Here is a 24,710-nt window from a genome sequence, read left to right as displayed (position 1 = left end):
TAATGACGGCGATGACAAGGGAGCCAGTGATGATGGTGGTGGTGGCGACAACGGCGGTGACGATGGCAATGGTGGCGACGGTAATGATCGTGATAAACGGGCGCGGCACGGGCTAGAGAAGAGACGGAGTGACGCGGTACAGGAGGACGTGGAGCCGAGGGGACCTGACAAAGGCCGCTACCGGCGGTGTCTCCACCGCCGCCACCGCCGCCACACCCACCTGCATGAACTCCGCCAGCCCCCGGAAGAAGACTGACTGCGGAGCGCCCTGCGGGTGCTGGAACGTCACATTGGTGCCCGGCGCCACGCCAACAACGCCGGCTGCCGCCGCCGCCGCCGCCGCCGCCGCTGCCGCAGGCGCCGCCGCCGCCCCTGGCGGCGGCGCCGGCGCCGGCGCCGGCGGCGGCGGCGCCGCGCCTGCCACCAGAGTCCGCATCAGCTGCACCAGCTGCACCTGGTTCATCTGCCCGCTGCCGAATGAGGGATCGCCGGAACTGGTGCTGAAGGTGGTGCTGTAGGTGGCGGAGGAGGAGGTGGACGAGGAGGTGGACGAGGTGGAGAACGACGACGATGACGAGGTGCCGGCGCCGGTGCCCCCGGCGGCCCCGCCGCCGATGAGGAAGGCGGTCGGTCCGGGGAAGGCGGACGAGGTGGTGACCGTGGCAGCGGTGCCGCCTGGCGCTGCATGCAAATAAAAAAAGCCGGGAGGCCGTGGGGGTGGGGGTTTGTGGCGGTGTTAGGAGGTGGCAGTGATAGCGATGGCGATTACGATTGGAGGGGGTGGGAGGGGTGGCGATGGCACCACCGGGTGGACGGTGGCGCTTCCACGCCAACGCCGAGGTTCGAATCTGGCAGGCCCCAAGCCCCTGGTTAATTACTTCGGTTGTTGTTGTTGCTGTTGACGATGACCGACGAAACAAAAATCCTTTTTATTATTTTGTCGCATTCAATATCTCGATACGGCCATAGATGTTATAAGCCTGCTTACAACCACCAGTGCGCTATCAATGCTTCGGGCGTTTGCTTTGTACCTCGTTACCGTTGACATTTTTGGCGGCCTTTGGTTCGCCCATGAAGAGGGCTGGAGGCGCCAATGACACCATCCAGGACAAGCGCGTACACCATCAAACAAAGCACGTCACGTGCGTATCTACGCGTGTATAACTTCTTTCGCAGCACCGACCGCACTAATCGGAAGAGGTGCGGGGGGAAGCACAACAAACTAAAACACAAAAAGCACTTCCAGTGGAAACGAGTTTGTCAATCTCACATCGGAAGAGTATCCCAGATGGCCACAGGAGCAGCGCATCGGAAAGCGACGCGCGATGATGCGGTTGACCACCAACCTCTGTTCAGCGGCCAGCAAAAAAGTCGCCGCGAGGATGACCGGCGTTTGCGCGATGGGTTTGTGGCACATTGACGAGATCAGCGAGGTGTCGGGGCTCATGCGTGACGAGCACTTTGCGCGTCTGGTGCGAGCTTACAGCGTGCCCTCGCTCGGCGAACGGAAGCCGGCTCGGCGAGCAACGGACGGACACTGTGGGATCGTGCGGTACGCACCCGTCACGGCACGCAGCCGGGGAACGTTGTACAACACGGGCGGCTTGCTCACTGTTTTTTGCCAGACGTCCCGTAGAGCAAGCGGGTCACGACAATCGAAACTTTGTCCACACGTGCCACCACTGTGTTGTCACCGGCTCGACAGTGGCCGAGACCCGAGGGAGGTATCCGCGGTTCATGTGGCGAGCGCTTCGTGCGTGCCACGGAGCGCGCGACCAGGCAACAAATTGGTTTGAGGCGAACACTGGATGGAACACGGTCCGATCTCGCCAACACGAGGTCAAGATCGCAATAAGGCGCGGCAAGCGGCGGCGACGGCAGCAGCGTGACAACCAATCGTTACCGGTGGAGGCCGCCGCGGCGGGAGCGGCCGCGCCGCCGTTGGCGGCGGCCGCGGCCGGGTTCACCGTCAGCAGCTGCCCGACGAGGTTGCCGATGACCTGGGCCAGGGAGCCGTTGGCGGGAATGGCGCCCTGCGTGCACACAGCACGAACCGTCGGCTCGCCTCGCTCGTTCACGCACACGCTCGCGCTCACTCACTCTACAGCAGGGCGAGATCATACAAACTCCACTCTTACACGTTCACGGGACTATTTTTATTTTAGCGGGTCAGGCCCGCCGGGAGGCACAGCTCTTTTCAGAAGCGACTTCGCCACGAATGGTGGGCTCGCAATAAGAACGTGAAAAAATGCATAGAAACCAAGAATTCTAAATGCACGTCGATCCTCAATGTGGAGCGGAAACAAATCGGACGACCCAGAAGCAAATCCATCATCAGGGTCGGGGATCGAACCCACGACCTCCTGCACACCAGGCGAAGGAATCAACATCTCCTAGCCACCGCGGCACTCCGAGTGCGTACCGGCTGCAAGCTGCCCTGCTGCTGCTGCTGCTGCTGCTGCTGCGTGTGCAGCGGCAGGGGAGCACAGTGCCTGGCAGGGCCGGGGGGGCGCGCCGTGGGCGGGGGGCCACGAACAACGAGCACGCGAGGGGGCCGCACCTGGAACACCGGTCTCATCTGGCCTGCACGCTCGCACCACCACCACAACAACATCAACAACAACAACAACATCAACAACGACAACAACAAGGCCACGGGCACAACAACAATTATTACAACGAAGACGACGACGACGACAACGCCACGGGCACATCAACGATGACAAAGGCACAGGAACATCAACAACAACAACTACGATGAAGGACAACGCCACGGGCGCATCAACAACAACAATACCACAGGGACATCAACAACAACATCGATGACGATGTCACAGGGCCATCAACAACAACAACAACGTCACAGGGACATCAACAACAACAACACCACAGGACATCAACAACATCAACAACGACGACAATGTCACAGGGACATCAACAACAACAATGTCACAGGGACATCAACATCATCAACAACAACAACACAGGGACAATCAACAACAACATCAACAACGACAATGTCACAGGGACATCAACAACAACGACAATGTCACAAGGGACACCAACAACATCAACAACGATGACAATGTCAGAGGGACATCAACAACAACATTAACAACGACAATGTCACAGGGACATCAACAACATCATCGACAACAATGACAATGTCACAGGGACATCAACAACCACGATGACAATGTCACAGGGACATCAACAACAACATCAACACCACAGGGACATCAACAACAACATCAACAACAATACCACAGGGACATCAACAACAACATCAACGACAATGTCACAGGGACATCAACAACAACATTAACAACGACAATGTCACAGGGACATCAACAACATCATCGACAACAATGACAATGTCACAGGGACATCAACAACCACGATGACAATGTCACAGGGACATCAACAACAACATCAACACCACAGGGACATCAACAACAACATCAACAACAATACCACAGGGACATCAACAACAACATCAACGACAATGTCACAGGGACATCAACAACAACATCAACAACGACAATGTCACAGGGACATCAACAACAACATCAACAACGACAATGTCACAGGGACAACAACATCAACAACAACAATGTCACAGGGACATCAACATCAACAACGACAATGTCACAGGGACATCAACAACAACATCAACAACGACAATGTCACAGGGACATCAACAACATCAACAACGACGACAATGTCAGAGGGACATCAACAACAACATCAACAACGACAATGTCACAGGGACAACATCAACAACGACAATGTCACAGGGACAACATCAACAACGACAATGTCACAGGGACAACAACATCAACAACGACAATGTCACAGGGACAACAACATCAACAACGACGACAATGTCAGAGGGACATCAACAACAACATCAACGACAATGTCACAGGGACATCAACAACATCAACAACGACGACAATGTCAGAGGGACATCAACAACATTAACAACGACAATGTCACACGGACATCAACAACAACAACACCACAGGGACATCAACAACAACATCAACAACAACACCACAGGGACATCAACAACACCACAGGGACATCAACAACAACAACATCAACGACAATGTCACAGGGACATCAACAACAACATCAACAACCACGACGACAAAGACGACATCAATAACATCAACACTGGCAGCAGCAGCAGCAGCTGTGGCAACAAACAGCCACCCACAACCCCTTTTCCACTGGCACAAGCGAGCCGAGCCGGCGCTTGGTACCTGCCGCGGGTCATCAGAACGGAATCGCAGGAGAAGGAAAAAAAACTGCGAACAAAAACAACTTTCACCGGTTCGTCCTCAGGGTCGGAAGAAGACGTACAGCCGTGGGGGGGGTGTCCCACAAGCCCACGCGGCAGGGAGCGTTACAATTTGTTTACCTCTCCTGCACTTTGCACTCCTATCGTGTTTTTTTTGTACTGTGCTCGTTGTTGTAAGCTTCCGACCCAGTGCCCCCTACTGGACAAGAGCTTTATAGCTCGTCAGATTCCCCCTGCAGCGCAAATACAATCTTCTGATTCTGTGGCACAGCGTTGGTGCCGGCTACCGTGGAGTGGCAGCGGTCGTCACCGCTACGGTTCTCGGCGGCCGAGTAACGACGTCTCCGTGATCCGGCGCTACTACCACGCCTCTCTCCCCGTGAAAATGTAACGGGGGTGAACTGCTCGCGCGCAGCGACTCGCCAGACGTCTCGACCACGTCAACACACGTGCTCAGCTGAGGTCTCTTTATGGACACTGTGTTGGGATCATTGCGTGCACCAACCCACAAATCCATGATTCTCTTAGCAACTCAAAGAGCAGTATCGCAAATGACAGCCCGATGAAGTTGTGGCTTATTACGCGGAAAATTATACCAGTCAAATAACTCCACATGCGTGTTCCTAAATGTGGAGGGCAAAATGGAAGGATCCGGAGGGAAAAAAAATCCACGTGACTACGGGGAGAGAGAGAGAGAGACACGCAAACTCCAAATTTTAAGGCAGGCTCCAGGGATCAAACCCACGACCTCCTGTATACCAGGCGAGGTAGTTAACATCTCCTAACCACCGTGGCGCCAAACTCTGTAGCCGTGGCAACGCCGCTACCACCAAGGGCAAGGAGAGTCAAGGATGCAATGCATGGGGGACGATGAACAGGAGGGAAGAGAGGGAAAGGATGGGAAGGGGGAAACGGGAGCAGAGGAGTCAGGGAGGAGGCGAGGAAGAGGCTACATGATGGGGGTCTCGACGCTGCTGCATGGAGTAGAGTCTGTTTTCACAGTGAGCGGGCAGTGTGGAGCGGGGAGGGTGTTCAGAGTGTGGGGGGGGTGGTCACACAGGAATCACGTGGTTTAATGGGAGGCTTGAGCCGAGTTAGATGGAGAGAGATGGGGCTCCATGAGAGTGGGGGGTGGTCAAACAAGAGTCACGTAGTTTACTGGAGGCTCCAGCTGTTTCACATAGAGACAAAGATCCCCCCCCTTATAGCCTCAACTTACTGTTTGGGGGGGGGGGTCAAGTGCTGTTAGCGAGCAGCAGCGCCTACGGCGGCTGGCACGGCGCACGAGAGGGGCGGGGTGGCCAGCACCAACGCACGCCCCGGCCACCTTTGTCTCCCCTCGTGACGTTGTTTTACACACCGCACGGGTACTCATTTCAGGCCGAGTCGACCTAGGGGAGGAGGCCCACCGGAACCGGTTGTTCAGATGATTCGCTATCATCGGTGTCCGTGCTGGTGCTTGCCTCGGGTGCACCTTGCATGCACACGAGTCAGTGTACCCTGCCCTGTGCTGTGTTACCCCCTGTGCTGTGTTACCTCCTGTGCCGTGTTACCCCCTGTGCCGTGTTACCCCCTGTGCCGTGTTACCCCCTGTGCTGTGTGTTACCCCCTGTGCTGTGTGTTACCCCCTGTGCTGTGTGTTACCCCCTGTGCTGTGTGTTACCCCCTGTGCTGTGTTACCCCCTGTGCTGTGTTACCCCTGTGCTGTGTTACCCCTGTGCTGTGTTACCCCCTGTGCTGTGTTACCCCCTGTGCTGTGTTACCCCCTGTGCTGTGTGTTACCCCCTGTGCTGTGTCACCTCCTGTGCTGTGTTACCCCCTGTGCTGTGTTACCCCCTGTGCTGTGTTACCCCCCTGTGCTGTGTTACCCCGTGTGCTGTGTTACCCCCTGTGCTGTGTTACCCCCTGTGCTGTGTTACCTCCTGTGCTGTGTTACCCCCTGTGCTGTGTGTTACCTCCTGTGCTGTGTTACCCCCTGTGCTGTGTTACCCCCTGTGCTGTGTTACCCCCTGTGCTGTGTTACCCCCTGTGCTGTGTTACCCCCTGTGCTGTGTTACCCCTGTGCTGTGTTACCCCCTGTGCTGTGTTACCCCCTGTGCTGTGTTACCCCCTGTGCTGTGTTACCCCCTGTGCTGTGTTACCCCCTGTGCTGTGTTAGCCGCTGTGCTGTGTTACCCCCCTGTGCTGTGTTACCCCCCCTGTGCTGTGTTACCCCCTGTGCTGTGTTACCCCCGGTGCTGTGTTACCCCCTGTGCTGTGTTACCCCCTGTGCTGTGTTAGCCGCTGTGCTGTGTTACCCCCCTGTGCTGTGTTACCCCCTGTGCTGTGTTACCCCCTGTGCTGTGTTACCCCCCTGTGCTGTGTTACCCCCCCTGTGCTGTGTTACCCCCTGTGCTGTGTTACCCCCTGTGCTGTGTTACCTCCTGTGCTGTGTTACCCCTGTGCTGTGTTACCCCCTGTGCTGTGTTACCCCCTGTGCTGTGTTACCCCCTGTGCTGTGTTACCCCTGTGCTGTGTTACCCCCTGTGCTGTGTTACCCCCTGTGCTGTGTTACCCCCTGTGCTGTGTTACCTCCTGTGCTGTGTGTTACCTCCTGTGCCGCGTGTTAGCCCCCGTTCTGCCTGTGTGTACATCCGTTTGTTTGTGTGGGGAGCGGCGGTAGAAGGGTGTAGCCATTCACGTGTTGCAACTACGAACCCGGCGACCCAAGTTACATTCACGCTCACGGGCACCAACACCAGTAACGATTATCCAACCGCTCTTGGGCCTCCCTCCCACTCCCACCCCCCCACGAGGTCGACTCAGCAACATGCACCGAGAGTTAAATTAATTTTGCTGCTGTAAATTTCCACACGAGACGCTTTTTGGTGTGCTATCATTTGTGGCAGCCAGGCTGCTTCTGAAAAATAATACAGAGTAGCACCTTGGATTGCGAGTAACTTGGCCTGCGAGCGTTTTGGGTTAGATCTCGTTAACACAGTAAGACCTTGGATTGGAGTAACTTGGCCTGCGAGTCTTTTGCAAGACGAGCAAACATTTTAAATGAATATTAATTTGATAAACGAGCGAGAGGTCTTGCAGTACGAGTCTACGCTTTGTACTGCAGAGCGTCACGTGGTCACAACTGATACACGAGTGCTTTGGATTACAAAACACGTTTCCGGAAAGAATCATGCTCGCAATGCAAGGTTTCACTGTAATTACTTCGGTGGGCTTTGCCTGGTGGGATGGTGGATGGTTTAGTGTTGTATTTGGATGCATTTGGGAAAGTTGTTTTCCTTTCTTGCACTACGCACTACCATCGCGTTGGTGTGTAACGGTTGCTGTTGTAACGATTGCTGTTGTAACATTCAGAACCCGTGCCCCTACTGGACATCTGTGAAAAAAAGAGATTCATAGCCTATCTATTCCTCCTGCAGTGTAAATTATTCGGAACAATTCTGAAATGAGTACCGGTGTGTGGGCGTGTATTAAACATCGCCACTGGGGGAGACAAAGACGGCCGGACGTGGCGCTGGCAGCCCAACCTCCTCGTGTGCCACCATGCCGGCTGTCACAGGCGCTGCTACCCGCTCACGGCACTTGCCCCCAACATTCTGTTCAAGGCTATACGGGGGATCTCAGTCTTTGCGAGCGTGTGCAAGTGTGTGTACGTACGCGTGTGCGCACGTGTGCGTACGAGTGTGTACGTGTGTGTGTACACGTGTGTGTACGTGCGTGTGTGTGTAGGACACAGGCGGTGAATCGGCCATTCATCTCAGTCGGTCAGTCAAACCATGGCACCTGCCCGGTCTGTCCCGTGACGTCCTAGCCAGCGGGCATTCGAAACTTCACGTGGCCTTAAAGCGCACATAGCCCGGCACGGAAGCCGTGGCGACGTCACCGCCGCTTAGTGGCGAATGGCGGTTGTTGTTGTTGTTGTGGTGGTGCGGAGTGAACGAGTGTTCGGGCTGTCATAGGCGCTGCTACTCGCCAACGGCCCCGGCCCCCAACAGTCTGTTCGAGCCACACGGGGGACCTTTGTCCGTCTCTTCATGGCCGTGGGAGCGGGAATCGAACCCGGGTGCCCCCCCCACCCTCCTCCTCGGCCACGCTGGCCACTCACCGGCCGCGGTTGCCGCCGCCGCCATGGCCTGCTGGGTAATCTGCTGGATGATGGCCGGCATGAGCTCTGGCGGGATGCCCGGCATGTGCAGGTGGGGGATCCCTGGGGGGGGGGAGGGGGGGGAAGGGAGAGGGGGGGCGGCGCTCGCGTTACAGCCTCGCACGCCCACATCGTTACCGTAGTTACCGTAGTTACCGTCGTTACCGTAGTTACCATCGTTACCGTAGTTACCATCGTTACCGTAGTTAGTGCCGTTACCGTCAACGCCTCCGTTACCGTCATTACCGTCACTACCTCCGTTACCATCAGCACCTCCGTTACCGTCACTACCTCCGTTACCGTCATTACCGTCAGTGCCTCCGTTACCGTCATTACCGTCAGCGCCTCCATTACCGTCAACGCCTCCGTTACCGTCATTACCGTCAGCGCCTCCATTACCATCAGCACCTCCGTTACCATCAGCACCTCCGTTACCGTCACTACCTCCGTTACCGTCATTACCGTCAGTGCCTCCGTTACCGTCATTACCGTCAGCGCCTCCATTACCGTCAACGCCTCCGTTACCGTCATTACCGTCAGCGCCTCCATTACCATCAGCACCTCCGTTACCATCAGCACCTCCGTTACCGTCACTACCTCCGTTACCGTCATTACCGTCAGTGCCTCCGTTACCGTCATTACCGTCAGCGCCTCCATTACCGTCAACGCCTCCGTTACCGTCATTACCGTCAGCGCCTCCATTACCATCAGCACCTCCGTTACCATCAGCACCTCCGTTACCGTCACTACCTCCGTTACCGTCAGCACCTCCGTTACCGTCATTACCATCAGCACCTCCGTTACCATCAGCACCTCCGTTACCGTCACTACCTCCGTTACCATCAGCACCTCCATTACCGTCAGCACCTCCGTTACCATCAGCGCCTCCGTTACCCCCCACACCCCCCGCGATCCGCCCCACCCACCACGGTGCAGTCACCCCTCACTGACCCTGCGGGGTGCCGGCCGCGGCCGCCGCTGCCGCCGCCGCCGCCGCGGCCGCCCCCCCCCCCGTTGCCGTGGTGGTGGTGGAGGTGGCGGTGGTGGGCTGGGTGGCCCCCACCTCCGTGGTGTACACGAAGATCACGTTGGGGGGCACGTTGCCACCCGCGCTTTGAGTCGTCGGCGTCTGCGTCGTGGACGTCGCGGCAAAGTTGCCGTTCATTCCTGAGGGGGGTGCGGGGGGGGTGAGAGGGAGGGAGGGGGAGAGAGGGTGGAAGAGTGGAAGAAGAGTGGGGAGGGTGAATGGTACTCGTAACGTTTTCTTGGGTTCGATTGAATAAATGTGCCGTAAAACCCCCCACACCTCCACCCGACACAGCCAATTAGGAGGGTGGCTAGGAAATGTTAAGGACCTCGCCTGGTATACAGGAGGTCGTGGTATCGATCCCGACCCCCTGACGCCTGCTGTATTTTTGGAGTTTGCGGTGGTGTCTCATCATCACGGTGGCTAGGAGATGTTAACGACCTCGCCTGGTATACAGGAGGTCGTGGTATCGATCCCGACCCCCTGACGCCGGCTGTATATTTGGAGTTTGCGGTGGTGTCTCACCATCACGGTGGCTAGGAGATGTTAAGGACCTCGCCTGGTATACAGGAGGTCATGGTTTCGATCCCGACCCCCTGACGCCTGCTGTATATTTGGAGTTTGCGGTGGTGTCTCATCATCACGGTGGCTAGGAGATGTTAAGGACCTCGCCTGGTATACAGGAGGTCATGGTTTCGATCCCGACCCCCTCACGCCTGCTGTATATTTGGAGTTTGCGGTGGTGTCTCATCATCACGGTGGCTAGGAGATGTTAACGACCTCGCCTGGTATACAGGAGGTCGTGGTATCGATCCCGACCCCCTGACGCCTGCTGTATATTTGGAGTTTGCGGTGGTGTCTCATCATCACGGTGGCTAGGAGATGTTAACGACCTCGCCTGGTATATACAGGAGGTCATGGCATCGATCCCGACCCCCTGACGCCGGCTGTATATTTGGAGTTTGCGGTGGTGTCTCATCATCACGGTGGCTAGGAGATGTTAACGACCTCGCCTGGTATACAGGAGGTCATGGTATCGATCCCGACACCCTGACGCCTGCTGTATATTTGGAGTTTGCGGTGGTGTCTCATCATCACGGTGGCTAGGAAATGTTAACGACCTCGCTTGGTGTACAGGAGGTCATGGTATCGATCCCGACCCCCTGACGCCTGCTGTATATTTGGAGTTTGCGGTGGTGTCTCATCATCACGGTGGCTAGGAGATGTTAACGACCTCGCCTGGTGTACAGTTCGTGGGTTCGATCCCGACCCTGACGATGCCTGCCGCTGTACATTTGGAATGTGCGTCTCTTGCTCTCCCTGGTGGTGGTGGTCACGTGGATTTTTCCCCTCCACATTTAGACACAGCCTGCAGTCGTTTCACAGCACAATTTCTGCGGTGTGCTTCAGCCTAGGAGCACCTCCCCAGTGGCAGCTTTTTATTTTGGTTTTATTTTAATTAGGCAAGGCCCCCCCCAAGCTATACAGCTCTTTTTCACAGCGACCAGGCCACACGCGATGACAGCTCAACGAAGTGGCTTGTCGCGTGGAAATTTATAGCAGCAGCCAAAAAAATAATCTAAAACGCGCGGCGTACATTCTAAAACGTGGGAGCGGAAAAACGCGGAGGACCCGGAGAAAAATCCACGCGAGCATGCAAAGAGAAAGGCGCAAACTCAAAACGCACAGCCGTTCTTGGTCGGGGGTCGAACCCACGAGCTCTTGCATACCAGGCAAGATGGTTAACATCTCACAGCCACCGCGATTCATCCCCTGTGCATCAGTCTGCCGTCAGGGGGCGGCGATGGTTGCCGCACGCGCGATCCCAATCGGTGCGTGGGTCTGCGTTGCCACCGATTGAAATTGGCGAACGTGGACCGCGACGGCGATGGGCAATGCCCTCTTGCGTCACGGGGACCTCCAACGGCCGTCTTGGCATCCCGACGATTGACCCACGGCGAACGAAACCTCCGCATAGCACCGCTGGCCACGTGCGGTCGCGAAAGGGGTTCAACAGACGCGTCCACAACGCAGCTGCGCGAATGATAGGGGAGCCAAGAGTTCCGAACGGGGATGTCCTCCCGACTCAAGAGGCGGACGGCACGACGGGGAACAACTTGGGGAAACGGACACACACACACACACACCATGCACGCATTGTCGCTCAGCCTTCCACTCACTCACTCACTCACCCCCAACCCAACCACTCAAACGATCACCTCCACTCGCATGCACTTACCTCCACCATCCCACACAAAGACGACCCCCATATAGCTTATCGGACTGTTGGGGCAAGTGCTGCAAAAGTGAGCACCTATGAAGGTCGAAGCAACGCGCATGCGGGTGGGGTGGCCAGCGCCACGCCCGACCGCCTTTTGTCTCCCCCGTGGCAACGTTTACAACACACCGCACCAGGCCAAGTCGACCGAGGGCAGGCCAACGACCGGTCCAGATAATCGCCACCGGTGCTGGCCGCGAGCGGGAATCGAACACGAGTTGCCGGGTTCGTAGCGCAGCGTAGCGCCAACCGCTGCGCCACCACTCCTCTCACCTGCCAGCCTCGCCGTACCTGGCATGTTCATGTGCATCATGAGCGGCTCGCGGGCCTGGTGAGTGATGCGGATGACGCGCGGCCGCGCCTGCTGCTGCTGCTGCTGCTGCCCGGGATCGCCGTGGACGCCGTCCGGGCCCAGCTGGTCCGGGCCCCCCGACGGAGGGACGCTCCCGGCTTGTGCAGCGCCGCCGTTGTTGGTGGCGCCTGTTGGCGATCCGTTGGTGGACATGGTGACCGTGGCGCCGAGGTTGATCTGCGGCACAGAGAGAGAGAGAGGAGGGGAGGCGGAGAGAGAGAGAGAGAGGAGGTGGAGAGAGAGAGAGAGGAGGGGAGGCGGAGAGAGAGAGAGGGGCGGCATTGGGGTCAGGTCCTGGGTGGCATAGCGGCGACGGTGGTGGCGACGGCGACGCTCATACCTGCCACTCATGGCAACGTGGGGGGGGGGGTCTACGTTAAGATTCCCGACTCTGGCGCCTTTCTCCAAGTGGAGTTTGTGTCCTTGCCCTGTTCTGCAGAGAGTGAGCGAGTGTGCAAGTGAGTGTTGTCAAGTTTGCATATTGCCCCCTTCCTGCGCTCCAGGCCGAGTGTCGGCGAGTGTGAGGAGTCTTTCGGGAGCGGTGGCGCAGCGGTCAGCCGCTGTGGCCCAGAACCAGTTCGGATATTCGTCACCGATGTTGGCAGGCGAGCGGGAATCGATCTCGGGTGGCCAGGGTTGGGTAGCAGTGTAGCCCCTCCCTCTCCCCCCAGCCCCTCCCTCTCCCCCCAGCCCCTCCCTCTCCACCCCAGCCCCTCCCTCTCCACCCCAGCCCCTCCCTCTCCACCCCAGCCCCTCCCTCTCCCCCCAGCCCCTCCCTCTCCACCCCAGCCCCTCCCTCTCCCCACCAGCCCCTCCCTCTCCCCCAACCCCTCCCTCTCCACCCCAGCCCCTCCCTCTCCCCACCAGCCCCTCCCTCTCCACCCCAGCCCCTCCCTCTCCACCCCAGCCCCTCCCTCTCCCCACCCCAGCCCCTCCCTCTCCACCCCAGCCCCTTCCCCCACCTGTATGGGCAGCGTCTGCTGCAGCACGACGGGCTGAGCGTAGTGGGCGTAGTGGGCGAGGGGTCGTGCCACGTGGAGGTGGCGGGGCGCCGCCGATGCCAGGTTGCAGCGCAAGTCGGACACCGTGACGATGGCGTTGCCCAGGTAGCGCAGCGCCTCGCTCACCAGGCCCAGCACACGCTGGTCCTCCTCGCGCCCCTCCGTCTGCACGCACGGCGTCGGACACAGCGGCGTCGGACACAGCGGCGTTAACCCCTCGCCGACGGCACCCCTCGCTCGCCGACGGCGTTACGACAACGCCGGCGGCAAGGGGTTGCGTTTGTGAGAGCCGCCCCCGTCCTAGATGGCGCGGGGGGCCGCGACTCGGAAAACGTTACCACAAAGCCGGCATCAGTCCGCAGGGGGCCGCTGCGTGGCTATGAAACGTTAACTACCTTAAATCTTGACTTAAAAGCTTTTCTCGTGCCTGCAGGAATTCATATTATTTGGGTTTTTCAGTAAAGTCACGTAGATAGGATCAAAGACGATGATAAAAAAAAAAAAACTACGTCGTTTCGATCGCAACACAAGCGTCCGTCATCAGGAACAGGGGACAAACGCTTGCGTTGCAATCGGAACGTCGTAGATTTTTTTTAGATTCTTTTTGTTGTTGCTTTCTTTGAACCTATCTACGCGACTTTACCGAAACACCCAAAGAATGTTAACTACCTTGCCTGGTATGCAACTGCATATTTAGAGTTTGCATGTTTCTCCCTCAACAGCCTGCAACGCAGCCTGCAACGCAGCACGAAACCAAAGCTGCAATTCAGCATGCAACCCATCCTGCAACCTACGTTTAGCACGGTAGGCTACGTACGATGTGAAAGAATATTCTTGGTTCTTTCGGTTTTCACACCTGATGATGATGATTGCTTGCGTTGCAGTCAAAACGTCGTGAGAATTTTATTGCCTTATATTTTTATTATTTTATTGTTTCCCTTTCTACGTGGTGGTGACTTTACCGAACGAACCAATAATATGAATCCCTGCAGTCACGAAAGCTTAAAATCAAAAGATGTGAAGGAAGTTAAAGATACATACGTACAAACTCTGTAACCTTCTTTGGTTCTTTCGGTAAAGTCACCGAAAGAACCAAAGAAGATCAATCCTTGCAGTCACGAAAGCTTTAAATCGACTCTGTAACCGTAACCCGAGGAGGAATTGGCTCGGTGGAGGGAGCGAACGAGCGTGCATGCCAGCATCCGAGCAAGTGTGCGAGCGTGCCGGTGAGCGTGCGAGTGTACTAGTGTGAGCGTGCGTGCTACCGTACTAGTGTGCGAGCGTGCGTGCCAGTGTCAGATCGAGTGTGCGAGCGTGCCGGCGAGCGTGCGTGCGTGTTAGCGTGCGAGCGTGTTAGCGTGCGTGCGTGTTAGCGTGCGAGCGTGTTAGCGTGCGAGCGTGCGAGCGTGTTAGCGTGTTAACGTGCGAGCGTGTTAGCGTGTTAGCGTGCCAGTGTGCGAGCGTGTTAGTGTGCGAGCGTGTTAGCGTGCGAGCGTGTTAGCGTGTTAGCGTGCGAGCGTGTTAGCGTGTTAGCGTGCCAGTGTGCGAGCGTGTTAGTGTGCGAGCGTGTTAGCGTGCGAGCGTGTTAGCGTGCGAGCGTGCGAGCGTGTTAGCGTGCCAGTGTGCGACCGTGTTAGTGTGCGAGCGTGTTAGCGTGCGAGCGTGTTAGCGTGTTAGCGTGCGAGCGTGTTAGCGTGTTAGCGTGCCAGTGTGCGAGCGTGTTAGTGTACGAGCGTGTTAGCGTGCGAGCGTGTTAGCGTGTTAGCGTGCGAGCGTGTTAGCGTGTTAGCGTGCCAGTGTGCGAGCGTGTTAGTGTACGAGCGTGTTAGCGTGCGAGCGTGTTAGCGTGCGAGCGTGTTAGTGTACGAGCCTGTTAGTGTGCGAGCGTGTTAGCGTGCGAGCGTACGTGCTAGCGTGCAAACGTGTTAGCGTGCGTGCGAGCGTGCGTACTAGCGTGCGAGCGTGTTAGCGTGCGAGCGTGTTAGCGTGCGAGCGTGCGAGCGTGTTAGCGTGTTAGCGTGTTAGCGTGCGAGCGTGCGAGCGTGTTAGCGTGTTAGCGTGCCAGTGTGCGAGCGTGTTAGCGTGCGAGCGTGTTAGCGTGCGAGCGTGTTAGCGTGCGAGCGTGTTAGCGTGTTAGCGTGCCAGTGTGCGAGCGTGTTAGTGTACGAGCGTGTTAGCGTGCGAGCGTGTTAGCGTGTTAGCGTGCGAGCGTGTTAGCGTGCCAGTGTGCGAGCGTGTTAGTGTACGAGCGTGTTAGCGTGCGAGCGTGTTAGCGTGCGAGCGTGTTAGTGTACGAGCCTGTTAGTGTGTGAGCGTGTTAGCGTGCGAGCGTACGTGCTAGCGTGCAAACGTGTTAGCGTGCGTGCGAGCGTGCGTACTAGCGTGCGAGCGTGTTAGCGTGCGAAAGTGCCACCGTACTAGCGAGCGTACATTGTTGTTGTAGTCGGCGGTGGCGGCCGTGGCCAGGATCTCCTGGTAGCGCGCCAGGTGGGGCTGCAGCTGCGTCTGCACCGAGTGGATTTCCGACAGCACCTCCAGCAGCTCCGCCGGCGCTGGGTGGCTGGGGATAGGAGGCGCAAGGAGATGTTAGCTCCCTCGCCTGCTATGCAGGGAGGTCGGGGGCTCGATCCCGACCCTGACGACGCCTGCTGTATAATTGGAGTTTGCGTCTCTCTCTCTCTCTCTCCGTGGTCGCGTGGATTATTTCTCCAGTTTTTCCGCACCACATTCAGAGTCTACGTGCGTTTAGGAGTATTTTTGGCTGCTAGAAATTTCCAGATAAGCACACTCTGAAAGAGAGCTGTACAGCTCAGCGAGCCTTGCCTGGTAAAATAAAACATTGTTTAGTGCAGGCACGACGAGGAGGCGACAGTGGACGAACGTCACGCAAAATCAGAAAGCAAAGAAACCAATCCAGGGTGTGTGTGTGTGCGCGTGTACGTTGAATTTCGTACGTAGCCAACCGTGCTCATCAGAGGTGCGGGCGGGGGGGGACAAACTAAAAACAGTAACAAGCAGTTCTGAAGAAATGAGTTTTCAATCTAGGTCAGTGTACTTCACTGCAAGACCGGCGGGCCACTGTCAAACTCCCAATGGTTTCAAATGTGTGGCGACCCTCGCACTGATGAGCTCTCATTGGCGAATATCGGGAGCGAGCCAGTGCATACGATGGCGACGGAGTGAGCAAGCGAACGAATATTTGAGCGAGCCAGTGCTCACGAGGAGGGTGAACAAGCGAGCGATTGAGCGAGCGAGTTGCGGTTGAGCATATCGATCGGTCATTTGCTGCGGCAGCTCCCTGGGGGCTCACCTGACAGCCGCCGGGCCGCCACCATTCGTCGCCTGGCCCTGCTCCTGCCCCTCCGCCGGTGCCGCCCCTCCCTGCGCCGTCTCGACGGCAGCGCCGCCGCCGCCGCCGCCCTCCGGCTCCGCCACAGCCGTGGACTCGGCCTCCACGCCGACGGCGCCCGGCGACGGTGCCGCGGCCTCGCCGGGCGCTGCCGCCGCCACGTCCACCTCCATCTCGGCGTCGCTCGCGGATGAGGCGGCCGCCGCTGCCGCTGCCGCCCCCGTGGCATTCTGGGAAGTGTCGGCGCCATCAGCTCCCACCGCGTTGCTCTATGGGGCCGGTGGGGGGGGGGGGGGATTCGGCAGCGGTTGCCACGGTTAAATCGTGCCGATTTGGCCGCGTTCCTGCCGGGGGTCACGGCGGCCGTTTAAGATGCTGGGTTTAGGGGGCGCCACACGGCGGCTACACCATCGAGCGAGCGAGCGAGCGAGCGATCGTTCGTTGTGGCAACTCCCTGGGCTCACCCGACAGCCGCCCGGCAGCCACCGTTCATCCCCTGGCCCTGCTCCTGCCCCTCGCGAACGTTGGTCGCAAGCGGGTACTGTATCTCGGGGGGACTGCCTGTGCATGGGCGTTCCCGCGATAGTTCGGCAGCTGCGAGCGGAGCGGCACTCACCTCCAGCTGGCCCAACAGGTTGACGATCTCGCGCAGCATCTGCCTAGCAAGCACCAGTCGGAGGCGCGGCTCGCTCTGCTGGCCGGCCGGTGGCGCAACATGGAGGAGAAGTGCGGGAAACGGGGGAGGAGGGGGGGGGGGGGGAGGCGAAAGGTGGACGCAGACGTTAGCACGCTCAACCCCACATCGCGACGGGCGTGCCGCCGCCGCGTGGCCTACAACCACGGTAGCCCAACAGAACATTACTGGACGGCATCGGTGAAGAGCTGCATAAGCTCATGGGATTTCTCCGGGACAAAAAAAAAACAAAAATAAAGATTCCCCGATCCCGAACATTCCAAAGCTCGCGCCCCCGGCGGCCCACTCGCTGGACGGCGACAATGACGATGGCAACCGTCGAGGTGTTTTTGCCGTCCGGTGTCGGCGCCGCCTCTCTCTCAGCGCCGGGCTATTATCGTGCCGAGCAAGGCGCTGCTGTGTTACACAGGCACTGTGCGTGCAGTAGTTGCACGCAAGCGGAGGACGGTGCCGTTACTGCTGCTGCTGCTGCTGCTGCGACTTCACCAAGCGGCGTTATTCACCAGGGCGAGGCCGCCGGATTCGAAAGGCGCACAGAACCTCCGCGGCAAGCGGACGAGCACGCTCTGAGGCAGAGGCGAGAGGCGCCCGAGCCCGGTTGGTAGTTGGATTGGGTCCACACGCACACGGCGCCGGTGGGCGGTGCCGGAAACACTGCCGATCGCGACACACGATGGAACTGGGCAAAAGCGGTCAGCAATGCCACCGTCCGGGCGAGACGTTAACCGCCTCGCCTGGTATACAGGAGGTCGTGCGCCTTCGATCATCCCAACCTTTCAACCGAATATTTGGAGTTTTTACGGTCTCTCCCACAACCTCCTGCATATCGGGCGAGGTCGTTAACGTCTCCTAGCCACCGTGCTCACGGGACACCGCCGCAAACTCCAAATATGCAGCAGGCGTCAAGGGGGTTTGGGATCGAACCCGCGGCCCCCTGCGTACCAGAGCGAGGCCGTTCACCTCCTGGCCACAATGATAAAGACGGCAGAGAGATAAAGGCATGCAGACTCCAAATAAACAGCAGCAGCAGCAGCGGGCGTCAAGAGATCGGGATCGAACCCGCGGCCCCCTGCGTCCCAGGCAATAGGTAGTTAACCTCCTGGCCACAATGATAAAGACGGCAGAGAGATAAAGGCACGCAGACTCCAAATAAACAGCAGCAGCAGCGGGCGTCAAGAGATCGGGATCGAACCCACGGCCTCCTGCGTCCCAGGCGAGGTAGTTAACCTCCTGGCCACAATGATAAAGACGACAGAGAGATAAAGGCATGCAGACTCCCAAATAAACAGCAGCAGCAGCAGCGGGCGTCAAGAGATCGGGATCGAACCCGCGACCTCCTGCGTCCCAGGCGAGGTAGTTAACCTCCTAGCCAACCGTGGCCTAGCTTCTCAGTGGCCGTAGCGGGCGAGGGGGGCGGGGGGGTAAAGACGCGCGTCGCCGTCGTCTCCTCACCTGCACCGGCTGCTGCTCCAGGTTTATCTGCACGTCGACCGACGAACCATCCGGCTGTTGACACACGGCGGAAATTCTCAACGCACGAATACGTCTCACACGCGACGACACGACGCGTCCGGGCGCAGCCTAGGGTCCGAGACACGTGCGGGATTTACACCGAATACATCCGCGGGGGGGGGGGGAGTGCCCCCCGTAAGTGAGAACAGCGGAGAGACGTTTCAACCACCGGTTCCCTTCCACACCGACGACGACGACGAGCAACGGCAAGATTACTTTTGCGGCGACGGGGCCAATCGCGTTACCGTGCCAACGTTCAGCCAACCGAGTGAGCCTCACAGAGCCCCAACTGTTTAATCGGGAGGATGAGAAAGAGGGGGGGGGAAGGCGGAAAAGTAGAAGACAGGAGGAGGTGGGAGGAGATAGAAGGTGGGAGGAGATAGGAGGTGGGAGGAGATAGGAGGTGGGAGGAGATAGGTGGGAGGAGATAGGAGGAGATAGGAGGTGGGAGGAGATAGGAGGTGGGAGGAGATAGGAGGTGGGAGGAGATAGGAGGTGGGAGGAGATAGGAGGTGGGAGGAGATAGGAGGTGGGAGGAGATAGGTGGGAGGAGATAGGAGGTGGGAGGAGATAGGAGGTGGCGGGAGGAGAAGTTGGGGAGGAGGAGAGGAGGGGGGGCAGGAAGAGGGAGGAGGAGGGAGTAAGAGGGGGTAGGGGGGGAGGGGGAAGGAGGTGAGAGGAGGAGGGAGTAAGAGGGGGTAGGAGGAGGGGGGAAGGAGGAGGTGAGAGGAGGGGGGTAGGAGGGGGAAGGAGGAGGTGAGAGGAGGAGGGGGGAGTGCACTGTTGCTACGACACAGAAATCCCTTCCTGAACGAGTCGTGGGTGCAACATTTTTCGTCCTGACATTGGGGGGGCGTGTTTTTGTTGTGCCAATACCGGTTACACGTTGTTTGTTGTTGTTGTTAGGCATTTGTTTGGCTACGGAAAGGGAAAGCGGAAAAGGCGGGAAGAAAACCCCCACGCACACAAACTCGACACAGAAACGCAACCCCCGAGATCGGGGGGGGGGGGGGGGGGGGGACATCGATTCCAGAATATTTTGGTTATACTGGAGGAATCCGATGAGCTATAAAGTGATTTTTAACAGACGTCAGTTACGCAAAGGGGGTTAACCGCCATCCACCGTTGACGAACCGGATGGGGAGAAAAAAACAAACGTATATAATTATTACTAAGGTCATCGCGAGACCATCTATGGCAGAGGCGGGGAACCTCTTTGTCTGCCAAGGGCCATTTGGATATTTATAAAATCATTCGCGGGCCATGCAAAATTATCAACTTAAAAATGAGCCCGTTTATATTTGGTCAAACGTTGAATTAACTCGCCCCTAATGCGACGGGCTGGAACTGCTTCTCTTTTGGCGAGGCGTGGTGGTGGTGGTGGTGATGTTAGCCGCTTATTGACGATGTTGCTGCTACTCGCAACTGCTTTTCCAGGTTTGCTCTCCTAGATCTCTTGAATTTCGAGTCCCGCCTGCGGTTGCCTTGGCAGGGCCAGAGACCCGAATGATTTCGCGGGGCCCTGTACGGCCCCGCGGGCCGGACGCTCCCCACCCCCGGTCTATGGGGAGAATACTCGAGACGACACCCACAGAGAACGGATTTGTAAAAATATCTCCGACGAAGCCAGGGATGGGTTACGGTGAAAGAGTGACACTAGCACTGCCCCGCGCATTGCCGTGGGATACACGGCGGGGGCGTTACGTCGCCAAGGTGATACTCAACGCCGTGGGATGCGCGCGACGAGAGACGCGAGCGCGGTGAACTTCACCGTCGCCCCGCCCGCCCGCCCGCCCGAGCGCCAGCCAAACTTGTAGTTCTCTCTAATGCAAGTCACACGATAAGCGATGCACGCGGGTCAGCGGGGTTATCGCCCATGCCGCACCACCCATCGCAAGACGCCCCACCCCGGAAGCTCATCGTTCTTCACGCAGAGAGAGAGAGAGGGGAACATCTCTGAATTAAGCGACCTCTTGGGCACTCTTCGGCTCTTTCGGTAAAGTCACGTAGATAGAAAACGCAGCCAACAGATGACGACGTTTCGATAGCAGCACAAGCCACCGTCTTCAGGCGAAACAATACAGCGGGCGGACTGCCGAGGCAGGAGGAAATGCAGCGAGAGAGCTACTGCAGCCAGAGCCTATATACATTTGTGGTGGGTACAACCCAATGGTAAGTGGGCGGTGCTAGGGATGGAATTTGCAAGTAAATGCAAGGCTAGCAAACGTCAGCTAATGACATTTACAGAGGGAACAAGGTGAGAGAAAGGAAAAAAAGATATCAAACTCGGCAAAATTTAGGAATGTAATGCGACTCAGAGAGTCGGCCAACACAACAGTTAACACTACACCTGGTTCATCAACGTCCTTCCAAACATTGCTAAATTTTGCATCCATCAGCCCGGCTGAAGTCACGTCTCAGTGCGCGTGCGCGTGTGTGTGCGTTGAACTTCGCGCCGACGTCGGGAGGTGCGAATGGGAAGAACAACAAACCGAACAACAGGCAGCCCTAAAGAAAGTTCTTTCAACTTAGTACGTTAGTGTAGAGTCGTTGCGGTGTACAGTAGTGTGTCGTGCACAACACAGTGTGTGGGGTGTGTAGTGCATAGTGTCGTATGGTGAACTTTTTTCGCACCGCGCGTAGCCAACTGTGGCCAATCAGAGAACTAAACTGCCTGTTGTTTCGTGTTCCATGTTGCCCTTCCCCCGCAACTCCGATTGGCGAGCCCCGGGGATCTCAGGGATCCACACTCTGGCTCGAGTCGGCTCGGACCTGACCTGACCTGACCTGACCCCAAGTCTCAACCGTGAGTCGGCTCTGACCCCGAGCCACGCCTTTTGGAAGCAACGGCGTGGCTGGAGCTCGAGCCGAGAGGTGGAGCTAGAGCGGCAGTAAGAATAGGGCCACCCCTCCCCCCCACTAACATGGCACACAAGCAAGCGCAACAGCAACGCACGTCCACTGAAACCCCTCACTCACCCCTGTGGAGGTGGTGACCCTGGCGTTCTGGCCCAGGTCGCCGAGCCCCGACAACGCGTGCTGCACCGCGTGCTGCACCACGCCGGAGACACGCCACGCACCGCACCACGGCGTTGGAGTCGGTCAAGCAATCCCGCAGGGCTTTTGGGGGCGGACGACAGTTGTTGTTGTTGTTGTCGTGCATTGTTGTCGTTGTTGTTGTTGTGCATTGTTGTTGTTGTTGTGCGCCGCGTCATTTAGCATTACGCGGCACGCCGTCCCTCACAGTTACTCTGGCTGTAAACGTGTAAACGTCAACAGCCGAGAATCTCATTCTACTCCGAGCGTATTTACAGGGGGGCTCAAGACTCATTCCCGCCTCCTCCTTGTCTGTGTCAACGCCTCTACACGGCGACTCTCTCTCTCGCTGTACTGAAGAACGTGCGGTTTAAACTCCGTCGAACCACCGCTAAACATCGGAGGGATTCGCCCTCAACATCGCAGCGGGCTTCAGTTTGACATGGAAACAAATAGAGGCAGAATCTTGACAATCGCAACCCCGAATTTTTATTTCGCCCCACTAACCTACTCATCACCTACCCCACCTCGCCAAACCTCGCCAAACCTCGCCAACCTCTACCCCACATGCAGGGGGGCGAGGGAGGTGACGGAGGGAGGCGAGGAGCCTTGGCAACAGTGAACGCGAGTGTGGAGCGGCGCCCTCCCACGCGTAGCCGGCGCCACCCACCCACCCACCCTCACCTCACCTCACCTGTATCTGCTGCACGTCGCCCATGTTGGAGGGCACGTTGAAGGTGCCCATCATCATGTAGCCACCGCTCCCGTTGCGATCGGGGTGAGGCCCCGTTCCGCCCCCGCCCCCGCCCCCGCCCGCACCCCCCGGGCCCCCCCCTGACCCCCCCCCACCGCCGCCACGCTGGGGGCCCCCAGCGCCGGCAGCAGACGCCGAGGACTGTGCCCCACCGGGCCCCACGGCCGGAGGGCGGGAGGGTGGAGGTGCCCGCTCCACCAGGTGGATCACCTTGCCGTGGACGTCTGCAGGGGGGTGGTGGGGGATGGGGAGAGGGGGGGGGGGCGGCGAGGGGGGGGGGTTACATTGCCAAGGTGATGCAACAAACCTGGCTTGACGCTGTGGGATACGGGTGACGTCGCCATCGCCGGAGTGAATGCCGGAAAACCATGGAAGCCTTTGTAGCTCAGGTCTACCAATCAGGTTACTCGACGTGGGTCGACCAATCGGGTTTGAGGACGTGGGGGTACCGGTGGAGGCGGGGGGGGGGGGGCGGCACCCGCACAGATCAAAAAGCAGTTCTAAAAGAAATTAAGTTTTCAATCGAGAGGATTTACGAAAACGAAACTAAAACTTTTTATTCCATCAGGCAAGGCCCACCGAGCGATAAAGCTCTCGTTCAGAAACGACCTGGCTGTCACAAACGATAGCTCAACAAAGCGGCCTATCACGTGGAAATGGTACAGCTGCAGCAAAATATTCTCAAGGCACGTCACAATTCTAACTGTGGAGGGAAAAACTGGGGGGGGGGAGCTGTAGAAAATCCACGCCACCACGAGGAGAGGAGAGAGAGACACGTGAACTCCAAATATACAACAGGCGTCGTCGTCAGGGCCGGGATCGAACCCATGAGCTCCTGTATACCAGGCGAGGGCGTTAACATCTCTCAGCCACCCCCGTGCATAGCTCCAGTGGCTTCCCGATATCGGAAGGAGCGCGGCTGACGGTGGCGACTTGTGGCCAACAGCCAATGGCGTACGGACGCCCGGTGATGGGGGGGGGGGAGGACAACCCACCATACTCCTTCAGCTTCTTGTCATCCTGCAGAACTCTGCCTTGGTAGATGAGCCTCTGTTTGTCGCTGGCAATGGCCACAGACGTCGCGATCCTCTCCTTGAACTCCTTCACCGTGATCTGCGGACGCCGGCGGGTGTTGGGGGGGGAGGGGATGGCAAGGCAGCTCAGCCGCACGGCAACAGGTTCCCATCCGCGCGGCCGCATTCTATTTATCCATAAGAGAAGGTTTAGTTGGGTTAAATCGCATCATCAAACCCACCACCACCACCACCACCCGACACGCACAATTAGTAAGGTTGTGTAAACGCAAACGTGGCCAGATAGTTACTAGTTCAGCACTAATCAGTGTGCGCGTGTGTGTGTGTGTGTGTTGGAGAGTAAACCAACACTACCAGACTTTGATTTGAAGCTTTCGTGGCTGCACGAATCCACACTCTTTGGTTCTTTCGGCAAAGTCACGTGGGTAGAAATAAAACGAAATAAATCACGACGTTTCGGACGCAACGCAAGCGCCCATCTTCAGGTGAAAATCGCGACAGCCGCGATGTCTGCTGCCTTGTGAAGAGAAGCCGTTACCAGCAAGAGTTTCTAGAAGTTTTTGAGAACTTATAAAAACTCTTGCCGGCTCTAGCGGCACGGCGTGCGATGTGTTGACATCGCGGGCACCACGTGTATGTGGGTGCGGTACCGGCCCTAGAGGGGCTCGGTGAGCACTGACCGACAGTGCTGGATGGCACCACAACAGTCGTTCATCTTTTTGGGGGGGGGGGGGGGGTTGCATCTTTTCGCAAGGATTTTTTGGGGTTGGTTCGCGTAAATATAGCCGTTGTGTCGTGAACCGCCACCGTATGGCACTGCCGGTGAGTAAGGGCTTTGTGTCACGTAAACAAACGTGGCCAACTAGCGACTAGTTCAGCACCACCGCGTGTGCGATGGAGAGTAAACCCACGATGTTTACAATTTGAGTTCCGTGACGTTTCACGGGACGATTACAACAATACCAACCGGCATTATATTCTTGGTTCTTTCGGTAAAGTCACGTAGAATGGAGATAAAATAATGAAAATAATAACAGAATAAAATTCTCACGACGCTTCGGCCACAACACAAGGAAAGCTACTCTTACTTTTTCCATAAACTAAAGCCAACTAAACTATTTTTTTTATTTTACCAGGTAAGGCTCACCAAGCTCTGTAGCTTTTTTTCAGCAAACGACCTGGCCACAAATGACAGCTCAACAAAGTGGCTTATCATGTGGAAA

At 57.5% G+C, this 24,710-nt stretch overlaps 1 protein-coding gene across 12 annotated transcripts in view; it reads right to left on the bottom strand.

Moving 5' to 3' along the window:
- LOC142907065 (large proline-rich protein bag6-A-like) overlaps positions 1-24,710 on the bottom strand; it is a 50,213-nt gene that overhangs the window by 15,793 nt on the left and 9,710 nt on the right. For 5 of the 12 annotated variants that reach the window (XM_076056009.1, XM_076056005.1, XM_076056007.1 and 2 more), the window contains exons 3-16: positions 23,449-23,566; positions 22,394-22,677; positions 21,643-21,714; positions 18,604-18,732; positions 17,074-17,151; positions 16,419-16,726; positions 15,539-15,668; positions 13,070-13,273; positions 12,047-12,284; positions 9,402-9,617; positions 8,412-8,513; positions 2,423-2,583; positions 1,904-2,033; positions 221-681 (exon numbers count right to left, since the gene is read on the bottom strand). In XM_076056009.1, coding sequence (XP_075912124.1) covers positions 221-681; positions 1,904-2,033; positions 2,423-2,583; positions 8,412-8,513; positions 9,402-9,617; positions 12,047-12,284; positions 13,070-13,273; positions 15,539-15,668; positions 16,419-16,726; positions 17,074-17,151; positions 18,604-18,732; positions 21,643-21,714; positions 22,394-22,677; positions 23,449-23,566 — 2,631 coding nt within the window. The remainder of the gene's footprint in view (positions 1-220; positions 682-1,903; positions 2,034-2,422; positions 2,584-8,411; positions 8,514-9,401; positions 9,618-12,046; positions 12,285-13,069; positions 13,274-15,538; positions 15,669-16,418; positions 16,727-17,073; positions 17,152-18,603; positions 18,733-21,642; positions 21,715-22,393; positions 22,678-23,448; positions 23,567-24,710) is intronic. The other 7 variants (XM_076056006.1, XM_076056014.1, XM_076056012.1 and 4 more) reach the window with 4 other exon arrangements.

This window comes from Petromyzon marinus, chromosome 74 (genome assembly GCF_048934315.1).
Source record: "Petromyzon marinus isolate PM22_M1 ecotype Great Lakes invasive population chromosome 74, UKy_Petmar_22M1.pri1.0, whole genome shotgun sequence".
Classification (NCBI taxonomy): domain Eukaryota; kingdom Metazoa; phylum Chordata; class Hyperoartia; order Petromyzontiformes; family Petromyzontidae; genus Petromyzon; species Petromyzon marinus.
This window is presented reverse-complemented; position numbering and strand designations above follow the sequence as displayed.